Here is a 24,995-nt window from a genome sequence, read left to right as displayed (position 1 = left end):
TACAAATATTCAACTGCGCTCATCACTCCCCATATCCCCAACACACAACTTTATTACAATCCCAACTTCTCTCAACTTTCAACCCCGGCCAAGTCTCTTAACATTTGAGGAGAGTGGTCAACTCTCTTCATCATGTCCTTCTTCTCTTCCCTTTTCATCTTCCTCTTTTGCCTCTCCATTCACCTATGCAGTGCTCGCCATTTCGGGGTACTCTTTCACAAGGGTTCTGCTACACAAATCCCTTTTTCAAGCAAGGTTGGTGCTATATATATTTCATGTTCCTGAAAAAAATTTAGACCGATTTGAATATTGGGTTAGTTTCAAAAGATTTATAAATGGTGGGTGTGCAGGGTTCAGTTGAAGAAGGGAAAACAGATGGTGATAGCATTGTTGGAAAGAATCATGGTGGTGCAATCACCCTCACCCAGAAGGCAAAGGAATCAGAGGCAGTTAAGGAAGTGAAGTATGTTGGCAAAGGTGCAGTTCCAAGAATCAACTCTCTTGTTTGGGTTTCTTGGCGTGTCCCCCACAAGATCCATGAAGGACATGCTGAGTTTTTTTCAGATTATTCTCGACCCCGAACACGCCCTCCATCTCACAACTGATCTCCCTTGACATCATCTCTCATTTTTGTTTCATATATTTCATCTCTTCTAAGCTTCAACAAGTTAGCCATTCAATTAAATTTTTAAGTTCTCATAGCCACATATAGAAAGAGGAATTAATTCTTGGAGCCTTAGATTACTGTTGAGGACTGTATACTTACTATATTCAACATAACTATAACAAAGTTCTCTTTCTTTTTTTCATCTTTTTAGTAACTTTATATTTATATTACTGTCATTGATGGGGATGCCACATGCAGGAAGTGAGATTCTTGGGTTTTCTTGTCACCTGGATTTGCTAAAGACAGCAAAAATAGAGGTAAATTAATCATCAAATGCTTTTGTAGTTGGACAGTTAGCCAGAGATTGGGCTTTTAAATTTTTAATAGTGTGATGGAGTAGTGGGTTGCTAGGAGTCTAGGATCTCAAGACTCAATAGCTTACTACCGTCTAAAGTGAGTGTGACAAATGCAAAGTATGAAGGATTCCAATGGAGGAGTGGGGGAAATGGAATTGTAGTGGATAGTTTTGGAAAAGCAAAATTTGGAAGCTCGAACTATAAAAAAAAAAATATATATATATATATATATATATATATAGTTTTTTCAATTTATTGTTCGGTACGTGAAGGTAATAAAAAAAATATTTTTCATATTTTTAATTAATTATTGCATGCTTAAAACACCCTATTATAAAAAATTAAAACAACCTAAAATTTGTTGTGAAAAATAATTTCAAAATAAATGTTCAGAGAAATTATTTTTTGTCATAAGTTTGTCGAAGTCTTGACTTAGAAGTTAGAAAACTATTTTTAAGAACAAGGGTCTAAATTTCTGTGATATATAATTGCAAAACAAAAATATTAAGGCTAGTAAAATTTAATTATTTGAAATACACACTATGCTTATGCTATCCATGATGCTTATGTAGGGATCAAGAAGGCAACCGAGATCAATGCTAGAATATGCCTCTGACGTCAAAGATGAAACCATAGATTCCAACAATAATCATTCACAGGATGCGAAAGTGATGGATTATGAGCCACCCCATGGGACTCCTCCAATCCACAACAAACAAACCTAGTCACCCTTTTTACTTTGTGGTTGTTCTAGTATAAGGTTTAAAGGACCAGTACTTATAGAATATGAATGGAAGACAGACATGGATGGATACTATATATGTGGAGTCTCTGTGGCTCAAATGTTGTATTGGTTTCTGCTTAAATAGAGGTGTGTTGGGGCACATGGAGTTTGGAATTTCCATTGAAGTACTTGCCGTTTATCCTTCAAATTAGACTTTCCTAGTGTTAATTTGTCAATGGGAATTTGAAAAATCTAAAGAAAATTTTCTTGAATATGCAAGGACATTAATCCTTCCTATGGGCATTGCATTTTCATTGATGGAATTTTTCTCTCCACCTGAGTAGGAAAACTTTTTGTGAGACTTATGATCATGTGATTAATAATAAAATCATATATGAGAAGTTATGTAATTGAGTCCTACCACCTTAGGTTATAAAAGTTCAAAGAATTTGAAGTTAATTGAATTGCATGTCTTGGCATTGAATGTATAATCATAATTCTACCTACTTCTAAACAGTGCTTTAGAGATGCCCACTCAATCATTGATAATTTTGAATTTATAGGAGACTGATTTTGAGCTTTTTCTTATAAAAATTAGGTGTTTAGTAACTTTTAAACGATATGAAAAAACATTAAAGATAAATCTTAGATAATTACTTGATCGATGATTCTTCAAAACTAATTTATTTAAATATTAATTAATTCTCATTAAAAATATTTTTAATAAAAACATTACTAATAAAAGCACTATAAAGCTTTAGTTAAAATCCCTATCAGACGCGTTTTTAGAATATGTCATGCCATGATGAAACCAATGCTTTTAATTAAGTTGATCCTTAGCTTTTCCATATATGGGGAATGACCTCTTTATCAAGAAATGTGCCCTATAATAATTAAGAGCTTTAAACATCATCATTTAGAATGACAATCTATATAAACCTTGTTGAATGAATCAAAACACCTATATCATGGATGCTTCTTATCTTATCCATTAAATTAACTTTGTCCCACTCACCTCATGTGTGTGAGGCAAATGTGACCTTCATTAACGCCAAGTATCCTAAACTAATGGCATCCCTTGGATTGTTTACTTCTCTTGCAAATAATCATGTTGATTCTTATGGAGGGGTTTTGTCTTTTGTTTACCTCTCTTTTCTATTTTTCTTTTTCTTTTTTTTAATGTTTATATAGAATATTATTTTATGTTTAATAAAATTCCTATGATATGAAAATTGTTCTTTTATAATCATAAATTAAATTTTGGCTTAATTATTTCAACTGAGACTTTATTAATATTAATTTAAGTGCTCGGAATTGAGCTCTTGCTAGTTTCTAGTTTATACAAAATGATTAAAGTATGTTTGATAATGTTTATATTTGAAATGATTTTAATGTATTACATTGAATAATATCTTATATGATTATTTTCAAATATCAAAACTGCATTGACCCATATAACTCTTATTAACAACCTTATAAAAAAAAAAAAAAATTCCCTGCTCAACATTCTATGACACCCTCCTAAAAAATTCTAAATAACATTCTCTTGTCATCAGTCATCACAACCAAAATTAAGGCTCAATGTACTTGTACCTTCTAGAGGTGGTTGACCACACTGTGTAACAAACAAGTGGGGGACAAGTGAAACTCATCCCAAAGCACTATTGTTTTGGGATATTGTTTTGACCCATGGTTGATAATGCTAATTAATTATTTAATTCAATAATTTTTTCTTTCTTTTTAACTTTTTCTTCAAACTTCCCTTCTAGCTAATGAATAGGTAGAATGTAAGGTTTTCGAGTTAGGGGACCAAAGACAAAAGAAGATGCAACCATTTCAAGAATGTCTCCTAATAGACACAACATCCTATCACTACATCCAACAAGCTGCTAAGACACTATTTTCCAAAAGCTTGTTTAAGAAAAAAAAAATTACATGCCCAAATCTCTAAGGTAAGTTTATTAAAAAAATATATATATGGGGCTTAGATTATATCAAAGGGAACCCAATGGACCAAATTGCATACCGGAATGTCCTCTAGACAGGCCTTAACAAATTTTGGGGTCATGTACCCTTGTTGCTTTGCATGACTAGAGAACTCTTTTTCATACTAATTTTAGTGATGGTACATTATATTAGGATTCATGCATGTGGATTAATTGGAATTTAGCGTGCTTGTTACAATCCCCAAGGCCTAAGTCAATTATTAACAATTTAATAGAATTTTGAGAAAAAAAAAATTGTATGTTGGATTGAATATGAGGTAATAATTTGATTGAATATTAGATAATAAGAAAAAAAAAATCCCAAATTGATCACAACTCATTTGATTGGTGAATGAGCATCATATTCAATCAAATTGTCCCAAATCTAGGCAAATGGAATTGCTTCTAAGTTACTTCAACATTATTAATATTTGATTGGTGAAAGATATAAAAATAATATAAAAAATATTAATATTTAACGTGTAAAAGTTAAATTTAAAATCTCTTCTATAAAGCTTTAAGAGAAAAACATCTTACTTCAGCCTTATTAAGAAATTGCTTCTAAGTTAAAAAGGTATTATAACATAGCATTCCAATATATAATCGAGTTTGTTGTAAAGCACTATGCCAACAATTAAAAGAGAAAAAACAACTTCTAATGATGAAAAAGGCTAAGCAAACAAGTGATGGTGGTTCCAACACTTTTAAATGCTAATATGTGGCCAAATTTAATGGAAAAGGAAAATATAAATAGAAACAAATAATAAAGGTCTTATTATAGTATTAAAAGGTAATATTTTAATAGATTCTGAAAAGATATTGTGAATCAAATAATACTTCTATGATTTTATACCCGAGTTTCATTCATTTTTTGTTCTTATATTTTGATCCTCCAAGGTTGTACTCTCATCCAATATCCTTAATTTTACTGCACACATTTAATAGTGATGAAGAGTTCAATAGGCATTGCTTCAATTGTATACTTATAACTTCGTCCCATTTGTTTGTATCCTCAATTAAAAGCTTTGATTGATGAAAAATTCAGTAGATATCAAATCAATATCTTAGTATTTTCTATATAATAAATAGAGGAACATGTAATTCCTAGAGAAGACTTGCCCACATAAAGATGTTATATACATTTCAAATAACCAATCATGAGCCAACCCTGCTGGACTAGGTGTTCTGCAGAATTTATTTGGATTGGAAATCCATTAAAACATCTCAAAATTCACAAAACTTTGGAAAGGAAGTTGGGATGTTTCTACTCTGAATAAAAATAATGCAGTCATCATGCTCATAACTATTTTCACTGAAAAAAATGTGTTTATTAGTCCAGAATAGGAATCATTCATCACAACAACAGATTGTGAAACTGAGCCACAGAATGAAAGAACAGTTTATCATTCCTACAAAAATACAGAGAACTCAAAACTCACTTAAAACAAGATTGCAAGAAAGCTACACGAGCTGGTCCTTCAAAAGTCATGAAAGCTATCCTGTTTTGTTCATCCTTTAATACATGGGCCCCCTTTACAATTTCACTCATAGCTAAGCCTTCAATCCTTTTCAACTCTTGCAGGCATTCACTGTAAGAGTATTCCCCACTTGTAGCTGATGTTTGCAATGGTTGGCTGGCATGACATTTTCCGGCATGCCCAGCTAACAAATCTGTCAATAAGCTTATTAATTTTTCTCCAACACTTTCACATCTTCTTCTTACCCGACGAGTACTTGATACTGGTGACATCTTGGTCCTATTTTGAATTGGCTGCTCTGATGAAGTTTCATCATCACTACTTGGGACTGTATCATTGTCCATGTAGGCAACTTCAGCAACGCAACGTTGACTTTGTGCATTTTCTGTTTCATCAATCACTTTTGGGCGTCCAATGGATTGTGCATCTCTGCCTTCACTTGACATGCCTTCGAACATTATACAAAGACGATTGTATAATGGAAAAGTTTTTCCACGGAAATGTTTTGCTTTGGGATATTTCTGTGCAGTAAAACTATGTTAAGAGTTTCAAAGTTCGTGTGGTAACTAACATATGCATATTTCAGTAGTTCTTAAAAAACTAAAAGAAAAAGAACAGATGAATATACCAGTATATATTCGTCCCACACTGTGTTTTCAGCAGTGACCATGTGATAATGATCATCCCAACCAAAACCATTCACACCAATAAGCTCCCTTATGGTGTTGTGTTGATCCTTCAGTTTTGTTAGGCGGTTTTTAAACACCTTTACATTATATGATGTGCTGAATTTAAGATTAAAGGCAGCACGAGTTTCCCTCCAAGCCTCCCTTGACCAGACAGATTGAGGTCGTCTTCCAATACTTTGATGATAGAGTAGTTGCTCAACAAGATAAGCATCGCGAGTTGCATCCCATTTAGCTGCTTGGTTGTTATTGTCTTGGGATGAGGGTAACTGTGTGGCCATCTATGATTAACATGAATGTAAAAATACAAGTCAGCTCATTTTGACAGAGGAACAAATATTGAACAAGTACATCAGAAAAAGAAACAAAAATTTCACAAATACAGCAGTCAGCTCAATTACCATCCACAAAAACAGGATCAATGGTATTGATGAGTAAAGAGCAACAAATTGTATGTATGGAAGTCAGAAGATTCTTGAAGACGAACAGATTATTAAATGGATATATATTCACAACAGATAAAAAGTTCATAAAAGACTAGTATACAACCAAACCAATTACTGCTTCATCTGACAAAGGGTTCCTACCTTGATATTTTACCCATTTCAGAAAAGCATTTGTGTACAAGGCTTTGATGGGAATGAAAATACCAGTCACAATTTTAAATGTTATCCCTTATAGAGAAATTGCCCAATATGTATAACAATTAGCATGGGCAAATACAGATATAAAATCAGATACTAATAAAATTATAATGACAAAATAAGACTTCAATACCGTGTTAAACTACCAATTGGCTCTAGTTTATATAAGGTTTTGTGTTTGAACCTCATAAATATTTCCATTTATTAAGCTTGTATGTAAGTCCAAAGAAGTCTGCCAGAGAGGCAGGATGTTAGACTTTTAACCCAAGTATATGTTGGCATGATATGCATAGTTGACCCAGTATCTAACAGATTAAATTTTTAAGTCAGTTGGTAATTTAACAGTTCTAAAACATCAAGAGTGCAATGAGGCACAACAGCAGAAAAGAACAAAAAATGCTGGATAACATATTATTAAATTGAGTCAATCTGCCCCCTCTAAACAAGAGTCAACTCTTTCATAAGTTGTGTCCCTCTACACTCTCTATAACTATATTACCAAGAACAATTAGATTAACAACCTGCACAACATAGGAGGCTCAAGTAATTGATAAAAAAATCAGTCTACTCTACAATCCAAGACAGTTGAATCAGCTAGCATATCTTCTCCATACCAAAGCCAAGGATTTCTTTTTTATTCAAATTATATCTTTCAAATGGAAATGACTGGAAAACATCTCAAAACACAAATAAAAAACCACAAGTAATTACAAAATACACTGTAGAAGAGTGTAGTGTTGCTTGAAATTTGTAGCATTCAATTTCTTAGTGGGCATCAATAGGGTACTGATCTTAAAATGACTATGACTTGAAAAACAAAATGAAATTGGTGGGTCCAAACTGAGTATAATCATGTTTCTGTCAAAACAGGATTGACAGATATATTCAATAGGTCAGTTTTGGAACGAGGAGCCTTGGAATTTAAAGTTCTAAACCATATAATTTGTTTAAATATTGTTTGTGCTAATGTAATTATGACTGTAATATTATATGACCCGTTTTGCTATAGAAACCAAAACTTATAATACATGATAAGACACATGTTTTATGTAAATAATACATTCCTCCAATAAATATCATGTTTTATCCCATGATGCAAATACACATGCACATGATATACACAATGTAAATATATTTGAATCTGTTTTTTCCTTTTAGGAAAAATCAAATTTGAATAGATACATGTGTGTGTGTGGATGGAGAAAGAGAGTGTGTGAGTGAGTTTTTCCCTTCTAAGTAATGATGATTTAACTAGAAAGATTAAAACTTTGAATATGGGGCAAATATTTTTAGTGTTCCATATAAGTATATTGTAATATTGGAATAAGATGATAATTTCTTTTTGATTTATTGGTTTAGGGACTTACAGGCTCGTGGACCTCTTGGAATATTATATTTATTAGTTGCGTAGATAGAATTTATAACTTCAAATTTTCTTAAAGATTTAGAATGTTTATCTAATGAATCTATGAATAGTATGTTACATTTTTTAATTAATTTCATGGAAATTCTAAAGTTAAATGTCTATATACGTATCATATTTATACATGCATATAGCTACCTCTTTCAACTGTGCTGTCTCTAATAAAACTGGTCATATATATTGCTTTATAATTTCTTCTTGCAATACATATTTGTTTCCTATATCTATGTGTTTTTTCTTTTTTCCTCTTTTTCCCAAATGTAGAAACATGATAAAAACTACAAGCTGAAATAATGCATTTAACCCAATATTTCTTAAGTTTTCAAGAAATGATAATGGTAAGTATCTAGGATGATCATTTTTTTATACATTGCAAACTCTTTTACAAAGGCCAGTATTTGATCATTCCCCTATTTTACTGGAGGGAGGTGAGATCAGAAGAGTAAAATACCTTTCAGATTTGAGAACATGTGGCTGAAGGTGGATGGGTTCAAAGATTTGGTAAAAGGGTTGTATAGCTTTATTTTGGCTTCAAATCTGAAAGTGTTAATGGAAGACCTTAAAGCTTGGAATAAAGGAGTGTGTTGTAATGTTGCAGCCTGTAAGTGCTGTGCATTAGATCAGATCGACTACTGGGATGGAAAAGAGAGGGAAGGTCATCTATCTTTGGAAGAAAGGGATGCTAGAAGACTGGCAGTAGAAGAGTTTAATTATTGGGCTGTCCTAGAAGAAACCTCTTGAAGGCAAAAGTCCTGGGAGGCATGGCTGAAGGAAGGAGACAAAAATACAAATTTTTTTTCACAAAATAGCTAATGCTAGGCACAGAAGAAATCTCATTGGGAGAATTAGGATAAATGGAGAATGGGTAATGGAGGAATTGGAGATTCCAACAAAGATTGTAAACTACTTCAAGCTGCTACTATCAGAACCAATGGGGGAGTGGAGATCAAATATAAATGGCCTGTCTCTCAATTTGTTGAGCATTGAGAACTCTGTTATGCTGGAAAAGGCATTCACAAAGAAGGTCTTTGAGGCTCTTATGGACCTAAACGGGGACAAAGCCCCGAGTCCTGATGGTTTCCCCTTGGCTTTTTGGCAACATTGTTGAGAGTTTGTGAAGGAGGAGATAGTGGACTTTTCCAAAGAGTTTTTTGAATAGGGAACCTTTGAGAAAAGTCTAAATTCTACCTTTATGGTGTTGATTCCAAAAACAGGTGGAGTTGAAGATTCAAAGGAATTTAGACCATTAGCCTTGTAAGCAGTCTATACAAAATTTTAGCCAATCTCTTGACTAATAGGTTCAAAAAATTGATTGAGAAAGTGGTGTCAGATTCTCAGAATGCATTTATGGAAGGGAGACAAATATTAGATGCAGTCCTTATTGTTAATGAAGCCATTGATTCAAGATTGAGAAATCGTAGATAGGGGGGGGTTGTGTATAAATCAGACATAGAGAAAGCCTATGATCATGTAAACTAGAGTTTTCTTTTGGAGGTGAAGCGAAAGATTAGACTTTGGTCATAAATGGATTGAGTGGATCCAAGTTTGCTTTTCAATAACAAGATTTTCAGTTTTGGTTAATGGGGGTTCCTCGAGGCAAGATTTCCGGAGTGCAAGGGGGTTGAGATAGGGGGACCCCTTATCTCTTTGTAATGGTCATGGAGGATTTTAGCTTTCTCTTGAGAAGGGTAGTGGAGGGACAGTTCATCTAAAGTTTCATGGCAAGAGAGGGAGGTAGAGATTTCTCACCTCCTATTCACAGGTGATACACTTCTTTTTTTGTGATCCTGTCCAGATTAACTTACAAACATGGCTTGGGTTTTGCTTTGGTTTGAGGCTTCATCAAAGCTACAAATTAACTTGAACAAGAGCGAGCTTATTTCAACAGGGGGTGTCCCTAATTTGTAGAAGCTAGCATTAATGTCGGGTTGTGGAGTAGGAAAACATCTGCCACCTATTTGGGCCAACCCCTAGATACTCCCTTTAAGGCTAAAGCTGTTTGGGATGTGGTGGAGGAAAGGTTCTTCAAAAACTGGCACTCTGGAAAAGGTAATACCTCTCAAAAGGAGGAAGATTTACATTGCTAAAGTGTCCTTTGTGCAGCCTACCAATTACTTCATGTCCCTTTTTGTTATTTCTAAATCGGTGGCTAAGAGATTAGAGAAAATCCAAAGGGATTTCCTTTGGAGAGGAGGGGTTTTTGAGAAAAAAGCTCATCTAATGAATTGATCAATGATTTGCAAAGATGAAAAGAAAGGGGGTCTTGGTATTAAGGATTTGTCCATTATCAATAAAGCTCTTTTAGGTAAATGGTGTTGGAGATTCACCTTGGAAAGAGATATGCTTTAGAGAAAGCCTATAGATGGACAGTTCGGAGAAGAATTAGGAGGTTGAAGCTCTCAGGTAGGGAGAGAAGGCAGTGGTGTTGGCTTGTGGAAGTCAATCAGAAAAGGATAGAGAGAATAATCAAATTCTGGCATGACGTGTGGTGTGATGACATGCCCTTAAAGGATTCTTTTCCATTATTATTTACCATTGTAGCTTCCAAGGAGGCATGAGTAGAAGATGTTCGGGAGGTTGAAGGAAGATGGTCACTTGGAACCTGTGTTTTCTCAAGAAATTTTCATGATTGGGAGATGGATTCTGTTGAGAATTTTATTCTAAAACTTTATGAGTTTGGTAGAAAAAGAGGAGAGGAAGATAAAATGATTTAGAAAGCTAGCAAAAGAGGGATATTCTTGGTGAGGTCTTTCTATGATGCACTGGAAGTGGATGGTGAAGTGCCTTTCCCCTTAAAAATAGTATGAGGATCGTGGGCTCCTACCAAAGTGAGTTTTTTTGCTTGGGAAACGATTTGGGGAAGTACACTAATTATGGACCAACTCAAAAGGAGAGGATGAGTTTTGGCAGGTTATTATTAAATGTGCAAAAATGCAGATGAATCAATAGATCATCTTCTCATTCACTGTGGGATAGCTAGAGAGTTATGACATTTTCTCTTCTCTTTTTCTTTGCATCTCATGGGTTCTCCTATTTTCGATGGACTTGTTAATTGGTTGTTAAGGAAGCTTTGTGGGCAAAAAGAGAAGGAAGGTTTGGAGAATAGCTCCTCTTTGCCTTTTCTGGACAATTTGGAAGGAATGAAACTGGAGAACCTTTGAAGGGGAGCAACACACTATCCAATCTCTTAAGGACTCCCTTATTAATAGTTTGTATATGTGGTCTCGAGGCTATGTTCTAGTTGACGGTCAGATAGGTCAAAAAAATTTGTTAGATTTTATAGAATGGTTGTGCTCCAAGTCTTAAAGTAGGGTTATATCTATTGTAGTTGTTTTATTTTGTTTCTCACTTGTATACTTCCAATATACTATCTTCACCACTTTAGTTTAACTTTGGCAATTTTCAGTAATTGATTTGATAATACAAGTAAAAGCTGCACTTTTCAGTAGGTCTCAATTAAAGAATTTTTTTTAAGATTTACTAGGATTCAAATAACTAACTAGGGCTAAATTTGATTTAAGTAGCCCAGACATGCAAAATTACCTCAGTACCCCCACTAGGTATATTCACTTTTATCCTTTTTCAAATACACCTTAAGGGCTCACCCTCTTCATATACAGGGGGATATAATTTCTAGTCTAGCTTCCTGTAACACCCTCCCTATAGTCCTTACCTGCCTTGGACTTAAACAGCTAATTCAAGGTAACTTCCATTATGGCTCCTAAAAGGATTTTTACTTGAGAAGCATTTTCCATATTTGGGGATGGAGGCATGATGGCAAACTGCATAATCTTATGTTTGCACCTTTATTTGATTTATCACTTTCATGGTTGGTCTATGTGGTTTGTTCTTAAAACCTACTCCTTTCTTTTTATATCATTTTGGGGGCATTTATAAAATGCCCATAAAAATGTAAACAGTATCCTCATGAACAACTCTGTTGCTGATTTTGGATCTTGAGGAATTAGAGCATTATAAGGGTTCAACTTAGTTTCAAAACAAATAGGGCAGAAGACTGAAGAGAAGGTAGTGAAGAGCCTGTACATGTATGCCAAACAAGGAACCCCTTGAATGATTCCAGAACAAGATTGGTTCTTGTTGATGCGGTCAAACCTTGAAAGGCAACACTGTCACTTCTAAGTGGGTGCTGGAGAAGATGGTAGGTTTCAGAAAACTAGTGGGATCTCATTTGAAGAATTAAAGTAGTAGGATGGCAATCTCTTCAAAATTCACAGGAAGACCCCTTGTCATTATAAAATAAACAATTGGACAAGCCAAGGATTTCAGGACCTAAGAAGCAACTTGTTTTTTAATAGCTGAGGTACCTTTTATAGATATATAAACATGATAAGAACACTCTCATATCATCCAATAACAAACATAAACTGTGACTCATCTCAAAGTGGTCAGCAGAAGTAGCTTCTCCTCCTGCTTCTTATTTATTTTTTTATTTAGTTTTATTTATTTTATTTTTTTATTTGTCATTTGTAGTTTTTTTCCTTCTCCCCCTTTTGTATTTATATACTAATCTAACCTGATAAAATTTTTTAAGAATTTTATATCAATTGTTCAAGAACCAGGCATAATGTAATCTAAATTTCACATAAACCAAGGACTATCCTGGAATGAGAATACAGCTTGACAATCAAGATTTACAAACTGCACAAAAACAACATAAGTTCAAGGAATTGCAGAACAAACCATAGATTATAAGCCAATTACAAATTAAATCATTCATTGCAACTCCATCAACACGTGCATGTCAAAGTTCATGTGTATATATAAATAAAGAAGAGAGATTACCAATTTAACAAGTAGAGCTTAGGCAGCGCACAGAGAGATGATCCAGTCATACTCTAAAGCTCACCATAAATTGTGAACAATTATATCATTGCCCATATGCTGATGTCCTCAATTCTGACCAATTTCAAACAATCCATCAAATGCAGGTCCCAATTTTCTAGAACCATAACTGATGTCACCTCCACTAGAGGAACAAAGGCTGGATGATTCTGAAAGAGCAGGAATAGAATCCTCACATCTTCTCATCTAGAACCAACTGTGAGTGAAAATAAGCTGTAGATCAGTTCATTTCATCATAAATCTCATGCCACAAAAATAAAAAATCAACACCAACTAGAAAACACTAAACCAGAACCACTATGAACTCAAGAAAAGTTAGGTTGATGGTATTGTAGCTATATTGCTTCCCTGAATGTAATGCAAATGAAAATAATGCCAAAAAAAAAAAGAAAAAAAAAAGAAAGACATTTTGGAACCAATGAAGAATTCCTATCACAACATGAATTAAAGTATGATGGACTCTTACTCCTTTTTGTAATTAAAAAAAAAGGAAGTTATGATGGATCAATCACATTTGCACACCCATGCTTCAAACATGGAGTTTACTTCTACAAGAGCAACCTAGAATCACTACTGTTGGATATTTTTGTCAAAGATACATGATGTTTTATTTTATTTTATTTTATTTATTTTTTCTGATAGGTAAAAGCAATTGTATTAAAAAGAAAAGAGTATACACAATGTATACAAGCAACTAAAAAGCAAAAAGGCACGGATACACAAAAACAAACACCTTACAGAGTTCCTAACCAATCCAAAAAATCAAGCATCGACAAAGAGCCATCCCCAATACACAATGTAACCCAATCCCAAAATAGATACAAAAAAGAATTTTTAACAAAATAATCTAAACTTTCACAATTTTCAAAGGTTCTCCTATTTCTCTCCCTCCAAATGGCCTAAAAAAGGCATAAAAGAGCAACCTTCCAAGCTTCTTCCCTTTTTCTACCAACAAAAAAGCCTCCCCAACTCAAGAGCAACCCTCTCACCGAAAAGTACATCACCACTGTATACCAAATAAACCAAAAATCAGCTGCCACGAAATACGAGTTTTGGGATAATGAAGAGGAATATGATCACTGGCTTCCTCTTCTTCTTTGCACATGTAGCATCTGTTAGGTATCTTCCAACACCTCTTTCTAAGTTGATCCAAAGTCAAAATCTTGCCCTAAGTTGCCTCCCAAGCAAAGAAGCTAACTCTAATAGGAGCCCAAGAGTTCCAAACTATGCTATGAGAGAAAGGATCTGCTCCCTGCTAGCCAAGGAGGAGTAGAAGGACTTAACAAAGAAAACACCACTCTTTGTGTCCGCCCACTTTACTAAGTCCTTTGAATCCATAGAAAGGGAATGATCATGCAACCTCTCAAAGAAGTTATCTACTTCCTCTAACTCTCAATCATTCAACTATATAATAAACCTAGGATTTCAAGTACCACTGTCCCAAACATCAACCACCCAAGCATCTTTAGAGGAAGCTATAGAAAAAAGATCCAAGAAAGCATCCCGCAACAACAAATCCCCGCACCATCTATTCTTCCAGAACTTTACCTTGTTCCCTGATCTAACCCTGAAGTGAGTTCTAACTTTGAAATCCTCTCAACCATTTCTGGTTGCCTTCCAAAACCCCACTCCATGCCTCTCTCTCACCTCATTCATGCACCAACCCCCATCTTCTTGCTTATACTTGCAAACAATTACCTGTTTCCACAGAGGATTTCTTTCAGTCACAAATCTCCACAACCACTTACCCAAAAGGGCCTTATTAAAAGTCCCAAGGTTTCTAAATCCCAACCCCCCTTTCACTTTTTTTGAGCAAACAACCAACCAGCTCAACAGATGGGGCTTGTTAACCAAAGCTCCTCCACCCCAAAGGAAATCCCTTTGAATCTTTTACAATCTAGCTGCTACCCTCTTAGGGATGATAAAGAGAGACATACAGTAAATCGGTAAGCTAGATAAGGTGCTATTAATCAAAGTTTGTCTTCCGCCTTTTGAGAGATATTGTCGCTTCCACCAAAGATGCATAATGTTTAATGTGTATTAGTAATATTTCCACTGTCTCGATACTGTTTTTTATGGAAAATTATCAGGGATTACATTTGACACATGGTTTGTAATTCTATAAATTTCAGTCAGTTTGAAAACTGATGAATGGCCAAATACAGAACTCCACTAGGTCAATGTGATTCTACTGGTTAAAATATATTATTGAAAATAAGGAAAACCATGGTTATTCCAGTTTAATGAAAAATAACAAGAAGCATTGGTTTTACCTCACCTGTTGGAGACTGTGTCCAGGTCTAACTAGATCAATTTAACTATAGAGAAATTTGAGCAGGTACATGATTTTGGAAAGACTGTAAATTTTGATAAAATTTTAATGCATCAAAACAAGAAAAGGGAGTCATTCCTCATACCTTCCTCCATTGCTTATCTAAGCCCTGAATGTTCCATCCCAATAGGAGATTTAACTGAATGTAGAAAATATCCATTGCAACCCAAAAATTACCAATAACATGTCCCACAGCAATTTGTTTCTATTAAAATGAATTAAAATGTGACTGGCTGACTATTTACTGGCTGCACAAATACTACATCTGTTCACTATCGTCTACTCTCCTCATAAGGAGATCAATGGTTAGGATCTTTCCCTACACCACCTCCTAGGTAAAGAAATGGGTCTCAATGGGACATAGGTGCACTAAACTTCTTGAGCAGGAACAACCCTAACTTGTCAACACATAAGGAGTTATAAAAAGATTTCACTTCGGAATTTCCCCTTCTTTCCTCCCTCTACAATGAACAGCAATCCAAAAGTTTCTCTCACCTAAAACTTGCACCATCCAACTCCCCATACTTGCATTGGATGATCTTCCTCCATAAACTGTCACTCTCATAAGCATATCTCTACAACCATTTTCTGAGCATAGCACTATTTAAAACATACTTTCTAATTTCTAAGCCTCCAAACTCCTTATCCTTGCATGCCATTGCCCAATACACTAGGTGCACCTTTCTCCTCTCTAATTAACTCCACAAAAAAAAAAAAAAATTCTGTCTTCTCCATTGACAGAGGACATCAAATCCCAACATGATTATCAAGTCAAATAGGAGTAATTAACTCTCAAATTACCAAGGAAACTTGCAACTTGTGGTACTAAGTTATTTGAGACTTCCTTCTAATTTCTGAGTTTTGAAAGCTGTTGAGCTCATCAATAAGTTTGGTGGGAGAAATAGGTTTCAAAAATGTTGGTGTGAGATCTTTGATCAACTATTCAGAATTTCAATCTAATAGAAATATTTTGAGAGTTTTCCTTTTCCAAATCCAGAATTCTTTTCATAGGTTAGACATGTTCTCCCTTTTTTTTTTCTCTTGCTTCATGCTGGTCAATTGGTGTTAGAGTGAGGATTTTTTTGGCTTGATGGCTAACAATGTGATCAAAGGTAGGCCCCCTAATGAAGGTGATCATGGGGTAGAAGCTATTGGGATGGTGATTGACAGGTCAGGACATTAATCGGATGAGATTCATGATCTGCTGGTCCAACAAAACTTGAATGTTGCCAGTGGGAAAAAGAATAATGCTAAAGGGGTTGTCTTGGAGGATCCTGTTGACAGACTTGTTCATAGGAATAGACCTATTCCTGCCTGCCCGTGTTGACAACCTTTACACGAAGAAGACTCTTAACACTAATGAAGATGGTGGGAATGTAGTTTCAGCATGCAAGGAGAAACAAAGAATTTCAAGAGTATAGACTGAAGGCAGGAATTCCCACTTTCAAGAAGGAATCTGGATGTGAAGGATTTTTCAGCATTAATTTCTGAAGTAGAGTGATTTTTTTACCTGATGGAGGTACCAGAGGGGAAGATGGAGAAACTTGTTGCTTTTTGGTTAAAGGGCGGAGCTGCAATATGATGAGATCAACTGCAAAGGAATAGGCAGTATCTCAATGATTTGAGATTGTTTCCAGAGAAAGGATTGGATTGTGGAGAATTGATATTGTGGATAAGGTTATAATATGGCTTTGAAAGCAGAGATGTTACAGAAGATGTGGGAAAATCGTATTACAGTCATCAATTGTTCCTAAGTCTTCTTATGCTGCAAGCAGTAAAGGAACAGCACTACAGGTAACAGTGCCAACTCAGCTGGGCTCAAGCATACAATAGTAAGATGTTTTTAATAACAATCACAATTCAGTAAAGCAAACACAGTATCTAACAAGGGGGCCCATAAAAACCCTTACGTTAGAGCTGCACCCAATAGATGTTATAGGTGTGGAAAACTTGAGCACAAATCAAACCAATGTCCAACTAGAAACCAGTAAATCTAGTGCGGCATTAAGAGAACATGTCTGATCATAAAGTAGAGCAAGGGCAGCATGATTTTTACCAAGGACCTAAATTTGTAGAAGAAGATGGAGAGCAGGTTAATTGTGTGCTACAACAGGTGTTACACTCAACTAAGCAGGAAGACTCTTCTCAGCACAACATCTTCTGGTTGCAGTATACAGTTGAGAAGAAGGTGTGTAACCTGAGTAGAAGCTGTGAGAACTGTGGCAAAGAGGTTAGTGGAGCATTTAAAGCCATCAAGAGAAAAGCACCATCTCCTTATGCCTAGGGTAGATAAAAGAAAGACCCAAAGTGAAGGTAACAGAAACTTTTTGTGCCTCTATATCCATTGGAAAACATTATAAATATGAAGTGGTTTGTGATGTCGTTGATATGGATGCCAGTCACATATTACTAGCCAAGCCTTGGCAATATGATGATGTTACTTACAAAGCAAGTGACAATATGTATGTTTTTACATGATGTTCTCATAGAGTTGCTATGGTTCCATTCAGAAAACAAAAAGAATCACCAAAAGCTTCTAAAATGGCAGGCTATTTTTTCCTCAGTATTGCTTGTTTTGAATTTGAGTTTGTAGTAGATGCAAAGAGCGCACAGGGAGTTCATGCCATGTTGACGGGGGCCCTTAATATAAGATGAAAAGGAGAAATCAATTGTGGAGGTGCCAAGTCAAATTATAACCAATACTTGGAAGAGTTTAAAGAGCTTACTCCAACTGATTTATAAGACAGTTTACTGTTAATGCATGACATCCAAAGTCATATCAACCTACTCCCTGAGTTAAGTTAACTTACCATATCATAGGTCGAGTGCAAAAGAAAGCAATATCTTACAGGAAAAGTGTGAAGAGGTGCTTTGGAAGGGATTTATTCTCAGAAGCACAAGTCTATCTGCAGCCCTTGCCTTACCCACTTGAAAGAAAAATGGTAGATGGTGTATGTACATAGACAGGTGCCAAAATAAGATCAAACTAAAATACAGATTTCTGTTTCCAACATTAGATGACATGCTGGACTAGTTAGGAGGTTCAAAATTATTCTAAAAAATAGATCTAGAAAGTGGGTGCTGGCAGATTAGTATAAGATTAGGGGACGAACTGAAGAATGTGTTTAAAACTAAGGAAGGATCATGCCGTTTGGGTTATCAAATGCCCCAAACATTTTTAAGACCTTTTGTGGTTGTGCATTTTGATGACATTTTACTTTAAAGAAAGTGTGAGTTAGAGAACATTCACCACTTGTGGAAGTTCTAATAGTATTGCTTGAAAATAAATTATTCATTGATTTGAACAAGGGCAGTTTTTATGACCAAAAAATAGGTACTCCTTGGGTTTCTGGAGCAATTCTTGTCGATTATGAGTAAAGTTTTGAACAATACAAGAATGGGCAACACCAAGGGCTGCATGGTTTGGCAACATTCCACTGAAGATTTATACAAAATTTTAGTAGCATAAGGGCACCAATTACAGAGTGTTGAAGAAAGAGTTCAGCTGGCATACAATAAAAAGGAGTTTTGCTTTGATAAGAGATAAGCTCTCTACTGCACCAATATCAATTCTACCAAGTTTTGAAAGATTATTTAAGGTGCAATGTGATGCAAGTGGTGGGAACTGGAGCTATTCTATGTGTCGGTCTGAACAGTGGCATTTTTTGGTGGAAAGTTGAACCAGGCAAAACATAAGTGGAGCAGTTACAAGAAGGAATTTTATGGAGTTGTGCGAGCCTTAAAGCAGAAGGAGCATTATTTGATACAAAGGGAATTTATATTGTATCCAACCATCAAGCTCTGAAAGTTCACTAACTGCCAAAAAAGTGTCTACTTAAGATGGCATGTGAGGTAGTCAGCCTTTTTACAAAAGTTCCTTTTTGTTATACAACATAAATTTGAGGCAATGAACTGAGCTGCTGATGCACTTAGTTGACAAGCTGCATTAATTGTGACAGTGAGCAAGGAGTTGTTGGCTTTGAATGTTTAAAAGAGTAGTATGCAAAAGATGATGATTTCAAAGAAATCTGGAGAGATGCATAACCGAGGAATCTATTGGTGAATTTTATATTCATGATGGGTATTTGTTTTATGGGAATTATTTATGCATTCCACAGGTGACTTTACATCAAAATGTTATTCAAGATTTTCATAATGGAGACTTCAGTGCAAATTTGGGGTGAGATAAAACTAATACTAATCTTGAGGATTGTTATTATTTGCTGCAATTGAAGTGAGATGCAAGTAATTTCATCAGGAAATGCTATAGATGCTGAGTTGCCAAGGGTCAAGCTCAGAATACTGGTCTTTACATTCTTTTACCAATTCCAAATTCTATTTGGGAGGATTTCTCAAATGGATTTTGTCCAAGGACTTCCTTGCACTGAATGAGGAGTATACTAGGTTTTTGTTGTTGACATGTTTTAAAAAATGGCACATTTTATTCATTATTGGAGAATTTCTGATGCTTCACATATGGCAAGATTGTTCTTCTGTGAAATTTTCAAATTGCATGAAGTTCCTTAATCTATTACCTCCAATCGAGATTCTAAATTTCTAAGCCATTTCTGTGTTACTCTCTCTGTTAACTACAGTAGTACTACTCATCCACAGACTGATGGTTAATTTGAGGCAATAGAAAAAATTTGGGAAATATTATTTGTGGTATTGGTGGAGACCAGCCTAAATAATGGGATTTTGCACTTGCCCAAGAACATTACAACAATGTTGTTCATAATGCAACAGGAATGCCTCCTTCTGCATTGGTATATATGAAGCCCCCCAAAACATGCGTTAGACTTGGCAGAATTACCAGGGACTCCTGGATTTAGTAGTGCAGTAAAGCATATGGCTAAAGAAGCTCAAGCACTGAAAGCAGAGTCTAAGAGAAGGCTTAAAGAAACAAATTCCAAGTATAAGGCAGAAACAGATGAACATCGTTTGAACAAGGTGTTCAAGTAGGTGCCAAGTTCTTTCAAGTGGAGGGAATTGAAACAGAACTTTAATCCCAACACAGTAGTCAAGTCAAATGGTGTAAATAACTCTTAAGTCATCTAGGAAACTTGAAATTTTTGGTACTAAGTTGTTTGAGACTTCTTTTTAATTTCTAAATAATGAACGTTGTTGAGTCCATTAATAAGTTTGGTAGGATAAATAGGTATGAGAGATGTTAGTGTAAGATCTTTGATCAACAATTCAAATTTTCAGTTTAATATAAATATTTTGAGAGTTTTCCTTGGTGGATCCTGGATTGTTTTCTAGGGTCAGACAAGTTCTCCCCTTTTTTTTTTCTTGCTTCGCGTTTGTGTCTGTCTGATTCTCACTTTCCTGGAAATTATAAATAAGAATATGAAAGGGTGCTCTTATTGATTATTAGTCTTCCCCCTTTAGATAAGTGGTGCTTCTTCCAATAGGTCAATCTCCTTTTAAACCTTGCAAGGTCTGTAAAGGGGAGAATTGAAGAAAAGATTTTTTTTTTTTTTTTTTTAAAAAAAAAACCAATTTTAAGACTGCTCACTTATTGTTCAACATTTCTTGTTTTTAAAAAATGAGCAAATTGACCCACTAAATCACATAAAAAAAATTGGTTGTGAAATTACGAAGATAGAACTGGTAGTATTGTTAATCTTTTCACCAAGTGAGCCATTTTATGGTCAAATTCAATCTCGCTCAGTTGAGTCAAACCATATCCACTTAGCGATTTTGTGAACCTTGAATGTAGGATGATAATCTTTAGTAACTCCCTTTCAATCTTCCATTATACATAGTTTCTTTCATTTATTTTACATTTTTAAGGCCACTACAGAAGCATCTTCCCATATCCGTTATACCATTACAAGGAAATCGTATGTGTTTGATTATTAACTTAACCATTATATGGAATTGAGGAAAAGACAAAAGAAGATAGAATTAGAAATTCATACATGCTCAAGAACTAGGAGGTAGCATCTCTGAGTGACAAACAAAACTCAGCTTAGATGGCTTGGTTATGGGCAACAAATCAAAGACTTAATAATTTAACTGTGAACTTAACAATTAAGTGTTAGAATTAGTCAAAGTTGAGTTGCTACCAATAAACGTATTCTAACAAAATAGGCTGAATGAAAAGTTTCAAAAAAAAAAAAAAAAAGGCATCTCTTAACAGCACAAGACAAAAAAAAGTTTAGTAACAAGAATAATGCTTTAGAGTCTACAGTCGTAAACATTATCCGATCTCCCACTGTCCATAGACCACATAAACATTGAGGGAAAAAGAAGTCTGTTTGCAAATCATCCTTGTGGCTTAAATTCAAGTCACATCTCTGACAATCTTAATAATTTTTTATATATGCAGTCTTACCCAAAAGTAAGTGACAAGACACCACCCTTGGTATAAAACTTGAATAAAAGGTATGAAACATGTGATAAGTAATATCTGAAGGATTAGTTTTTAGATTGAGAATGCACTGCCCCGAATCCAGGTGGATTAAGTCACCTAGGGTGCATTAATTGGTTTTCATGGTCAAAATCATTTTAGTCAACTTCCCCCTTTACTTGAATCCTCAATTGTTATGATCTCTAAATTCCTAAGTATCATTTTCCCTTATTCATTTCCTTTCTTGTATTACAACTCACACATGCTAACATCCTCACTTCAGCTACACTCATTTTTAACATGTTTTCTTAACTGTCCAACATTTAATATGATAAAGCATAGCTGACCTTATAGCCATCTAATAAATCTTACAATTTTTTTCCATTTAAATTACTTAGTATGATCATATAATACACATAATTTCCAATCCATTCACCATGCTCCATTTTTATGGACTCATTTTCCTCAATCTTGCATGGATGATTGATCCAGAATAACAAACATGGTCACTTCTATGTAGCTTTTGGCCATCTGTCTTCAGTAAGCCTTTGTTTCCACTTACACAATGACCTAAAATCTTTGTTCTTAGGCTAGTTATCTCTTCATCATACATGTCCTGAGACACAACAATACATCTGATAGTTCTTAAATTTTTTCATACCCACCATATTATCTCCACAAAGTTCCAATGATACCTTTTCTAGCTCAATAAATACCATATAATCTTTCTTCTTATTGTAAACTTTTAGAGTAATCGCTTGAGCAAGAGCATAACTTCCATGGTTGATTTTCCCAGCATAAAACTGAACTCATTTTACAATTACACTGTTTTACGTCTTATTATTTGCTTGACTGCTCTCCCCCTGTCTTATGTTGTATGTCTATACAGTTGCAAGGCTCGAAAAACCTAGATTGCCCCTCTCCAACATTGATTGGAATGCAAATCAATGATTCCTTAATAATTATAATGGATTTCCTTGTCTCATTGGTCAGATGTGGCTTGAGTCTTGCCAAAACATCTTAAATATCTTCTTGCCCATATTTGCTTTTCCATTTATTTTGTTTTGAATCTCATCGGCACAATGGTCTGACTGCAAGTAATCACATTTATTGGGCATTAGAACTTTTATAGGCCTCAATCAAATTATACTCTACGAAATGCATAGCAGATTCTTAATCAATGCCAATCTAAAACTCAACTCCACAGTCAGAACTAATAACACTAGGCTCAATTGAGTGAGATTTCTTGTTTCACCACCTCCAAAATCAGATTTAAAAACTTCAATTTTATTATATTTTCCATTTTTTTCTCTACAGTTCTGAGCAAACAAACAGACACAAATGCTATAAATTTAAATTCCTTTTCGTCTGGACTGTTACTCCATTTTCAGGGAACCAAACAAAACCCTCAAAGCATACCACGTTTTCCCATTTAAAAAAAAAATAAAAAATAAAAAAACACTCTCCAAAGCAGATGAAATATTCCAATCCAGAAGCCCTTCAAAGATCAAACATTTGATAAAAAAAAATTAAAAAAAAAATGATCAATTGGTGCATTTTCATTTTAAATATAGGAAACAATGTGAAGAAATCTAGAGAGAAATTGAGAGAAAAAATTTCTGAGTCCAACATACCAGACGTTGGTGTATTGGAGCGATTTTGTGTAGGAAGAGATAGCGGATTCTGTTGTGTTCTTGATACTTGTCCTTGAGTGAGAGGAGAAGAGAAAAACACCAGCAAAAGAAAAAGAAAGAGGAACAACTGCTTTAATAAGAAAGCTTCCTGACGCGCATATGAGGAGCGTGGAGAAGACGCGAATGATGAGTGGCAGGTACGAAGGCCCACCATTTGCGCCGCATGGTCCGAGGGTTGAGTCAGCTTCCCGCCAAAAGGAGCCTCATTTTCATATATTATATAATTAAAATATTCTCAAATTTGGAGAACTAAAACTTTAGAAGTAAGAATTAATCTCGAATATTTTTAAATAAATAAAAGGAAATTATCCTCACTCCTTGATATTGAAACAAATTAAATAAATATTGATATAATGTAGTAATGATATTAATTTATTTTACCTACTTAAATAAATGCTAAGTCATCTTTTACCGCTAATGTATGTGTTTAAGTTTCTTAATGTATGTGCTTAAAATTAATTCAAGAGCTTATACTAATTTTGGGATTTTAGCTTTAGATGATGTGATATATAGGATTATGCCACATGCATAGATGATAATATAAATAAGGTAGAGAATTATTGATTTGGATCTTTCATTTCTTAGAGATCTTAATTACTTAACCTTTAAAGCTAATCCCAACAGTAAAAAGCCAGATCCAAGGGGTAAGATTAAATTTAGCGTCGATCCCACAGTTGAGATATGATTTCAATGGTTATTTGAAGATTCAATAACCATATTTCATTCAGATTTTAATCTAACGACCAAAAATGAATTATAACATTAAAATGACTATTCAACAATTATTTTGGCCCAAATTTTTTCTATAAATATTTCATTCTCAATTTATTTTATCCATAATTCAATTAAAAGTATCTTGATTTCATATTGCTCAAAATTTATTTGTGATTATTCTCAAAATTTTATAAATTTGAGAATTTGGTGTTCAAGTGGTGCATTAATTCCAAATCGAGGTTAATCATTTACTTTAAATTATCCCATATGTACTTAATTCAATTTCAATTATGTAATTAATAGAAGTTTAAAATTTTGAATGATTGAAATTATTAGTTTATTTGAAAATTAGTTTAATACTAAAAAAAATTAGATTAGTTTTTCTTTTAAAATTACTATAATCTTGAAATTAAATTATAGTAAATTGTTTATTCAATTTTATGGCATGAATTAAATTTAATATTAGTTTTTGTAATCAAGTTAAATTATAGTATATTGTAGTAATTGTACATCCAATTTAATTTACATGTATGGTTCTAGATTTTAATCACCTAAGTAATTAGTACATGTCCGATATACTAAAGTAAATTAAATTAATGGTTTAAATTTAGTATATCAATTGTTTATTTAATTTCATGAAGTTAAATTATAGTCTAATGCGGATCATATTTAATTTATATGGAAGGTTCTACATTTTAATTCTCTAAGTAATTAGTACATGTCCAATACATTTAAGCAAATTAAATTAATGATTTAATTTTAATATTTTTACAATTAGTGTACTATTAAATTTAAATTATAGTCAATTATTTATTTAATTTTATGTTATGCATAGTTCACTTTCAATTGTTATTAAATTTAATATTAACTTTATATTCAAGTTAAATTATAGTCTATTGTTCATCCAATTTAATTTATGTTCAAGGTTCTACATTTGAATCCCCCTAAATAATTATAAATGTCCAATATACTAAAGTAAATTAAATTAATGGTTTAAATTTAGTATATCAATTGTTTATTTAATTTCATGAAGTTAAATTATAGTCTAATGTGGATCCTATTTAATTTATATAGAAGGTTCTACATTTTAATCCTCTAAGTAATTAGTACATGTCCAATACATTTAAGTAAATT

The 24,995-nt window shown here is 34.0% G+C and overlaps 1 protein-coding gene across 4 annotated transcripts; it reads right to left on the bottom strand.

The window, feature by feature from the left end:
* Positions 1-4,978: 4,978 nt before the first annotated feature.
* LOC104882112 (L10-interacting MYB domain-containing protein) lies at positions 4,979-23,201 on the bottom strand. 4 transcript variants are annotated; one of them, XM_010664118.3, is made up of 5 exons: positions 23,088-23,201; positions 17,155-17,315; positions 12,707-12,962; positions 5,779-6,117; positions 4,979-5,671 (listed from the first exon to the last, which is right to left on the bottom strand). In XM_010664118.3, exons 4-5 carry the CDS (start codon positions 6,115-6,117, stop codon positions 5,108-5,110), a joined length of 903 nt encoding a protein of 300 aa, XP_010662420.1. In that variant the 5' UTR covers positions 12,707-12,962; positions 17,155-17,315; positions 23,088-23,201; the 3' UTR covers positions 4,979-5,107. The 4 variants fall into 4 exon arrangements, with proteins under 4 accessions (XP_010662420.1, XP_019081387.1, XP_019081386.1 ...); XM_019225842.2 differs by having other exon boundaries at positions 17,226-17,315; XM_019225841.2 differs by having other exon boundaries at positions 17,155-17,295; positions 23,088-23,200.
* Positions 23,202-24,995: the final 1,794 nt, after the last annotated feature.

The sequence above is a fragment of the Vitis vinifera genome, chromosome 16, assembly GCF_030704535.1.
Source record: "Vitis vinifera cultivar Pinot Noir 40024 chromosome 16, ASM3070453v1".
In the NCBI taxonomy this organism is placed as follows: Eukaryota; Viridiplantae; Streptophyta; class Magnoliopsida; order Vitales; family Vitaceae; genus Vitis; species Vitis vinifera.
The sequence above is the reverse complement of the archived record's forward strand: the minus strand, read 5'-3'. Positions and strand labels throughout refer to the sequence as shown.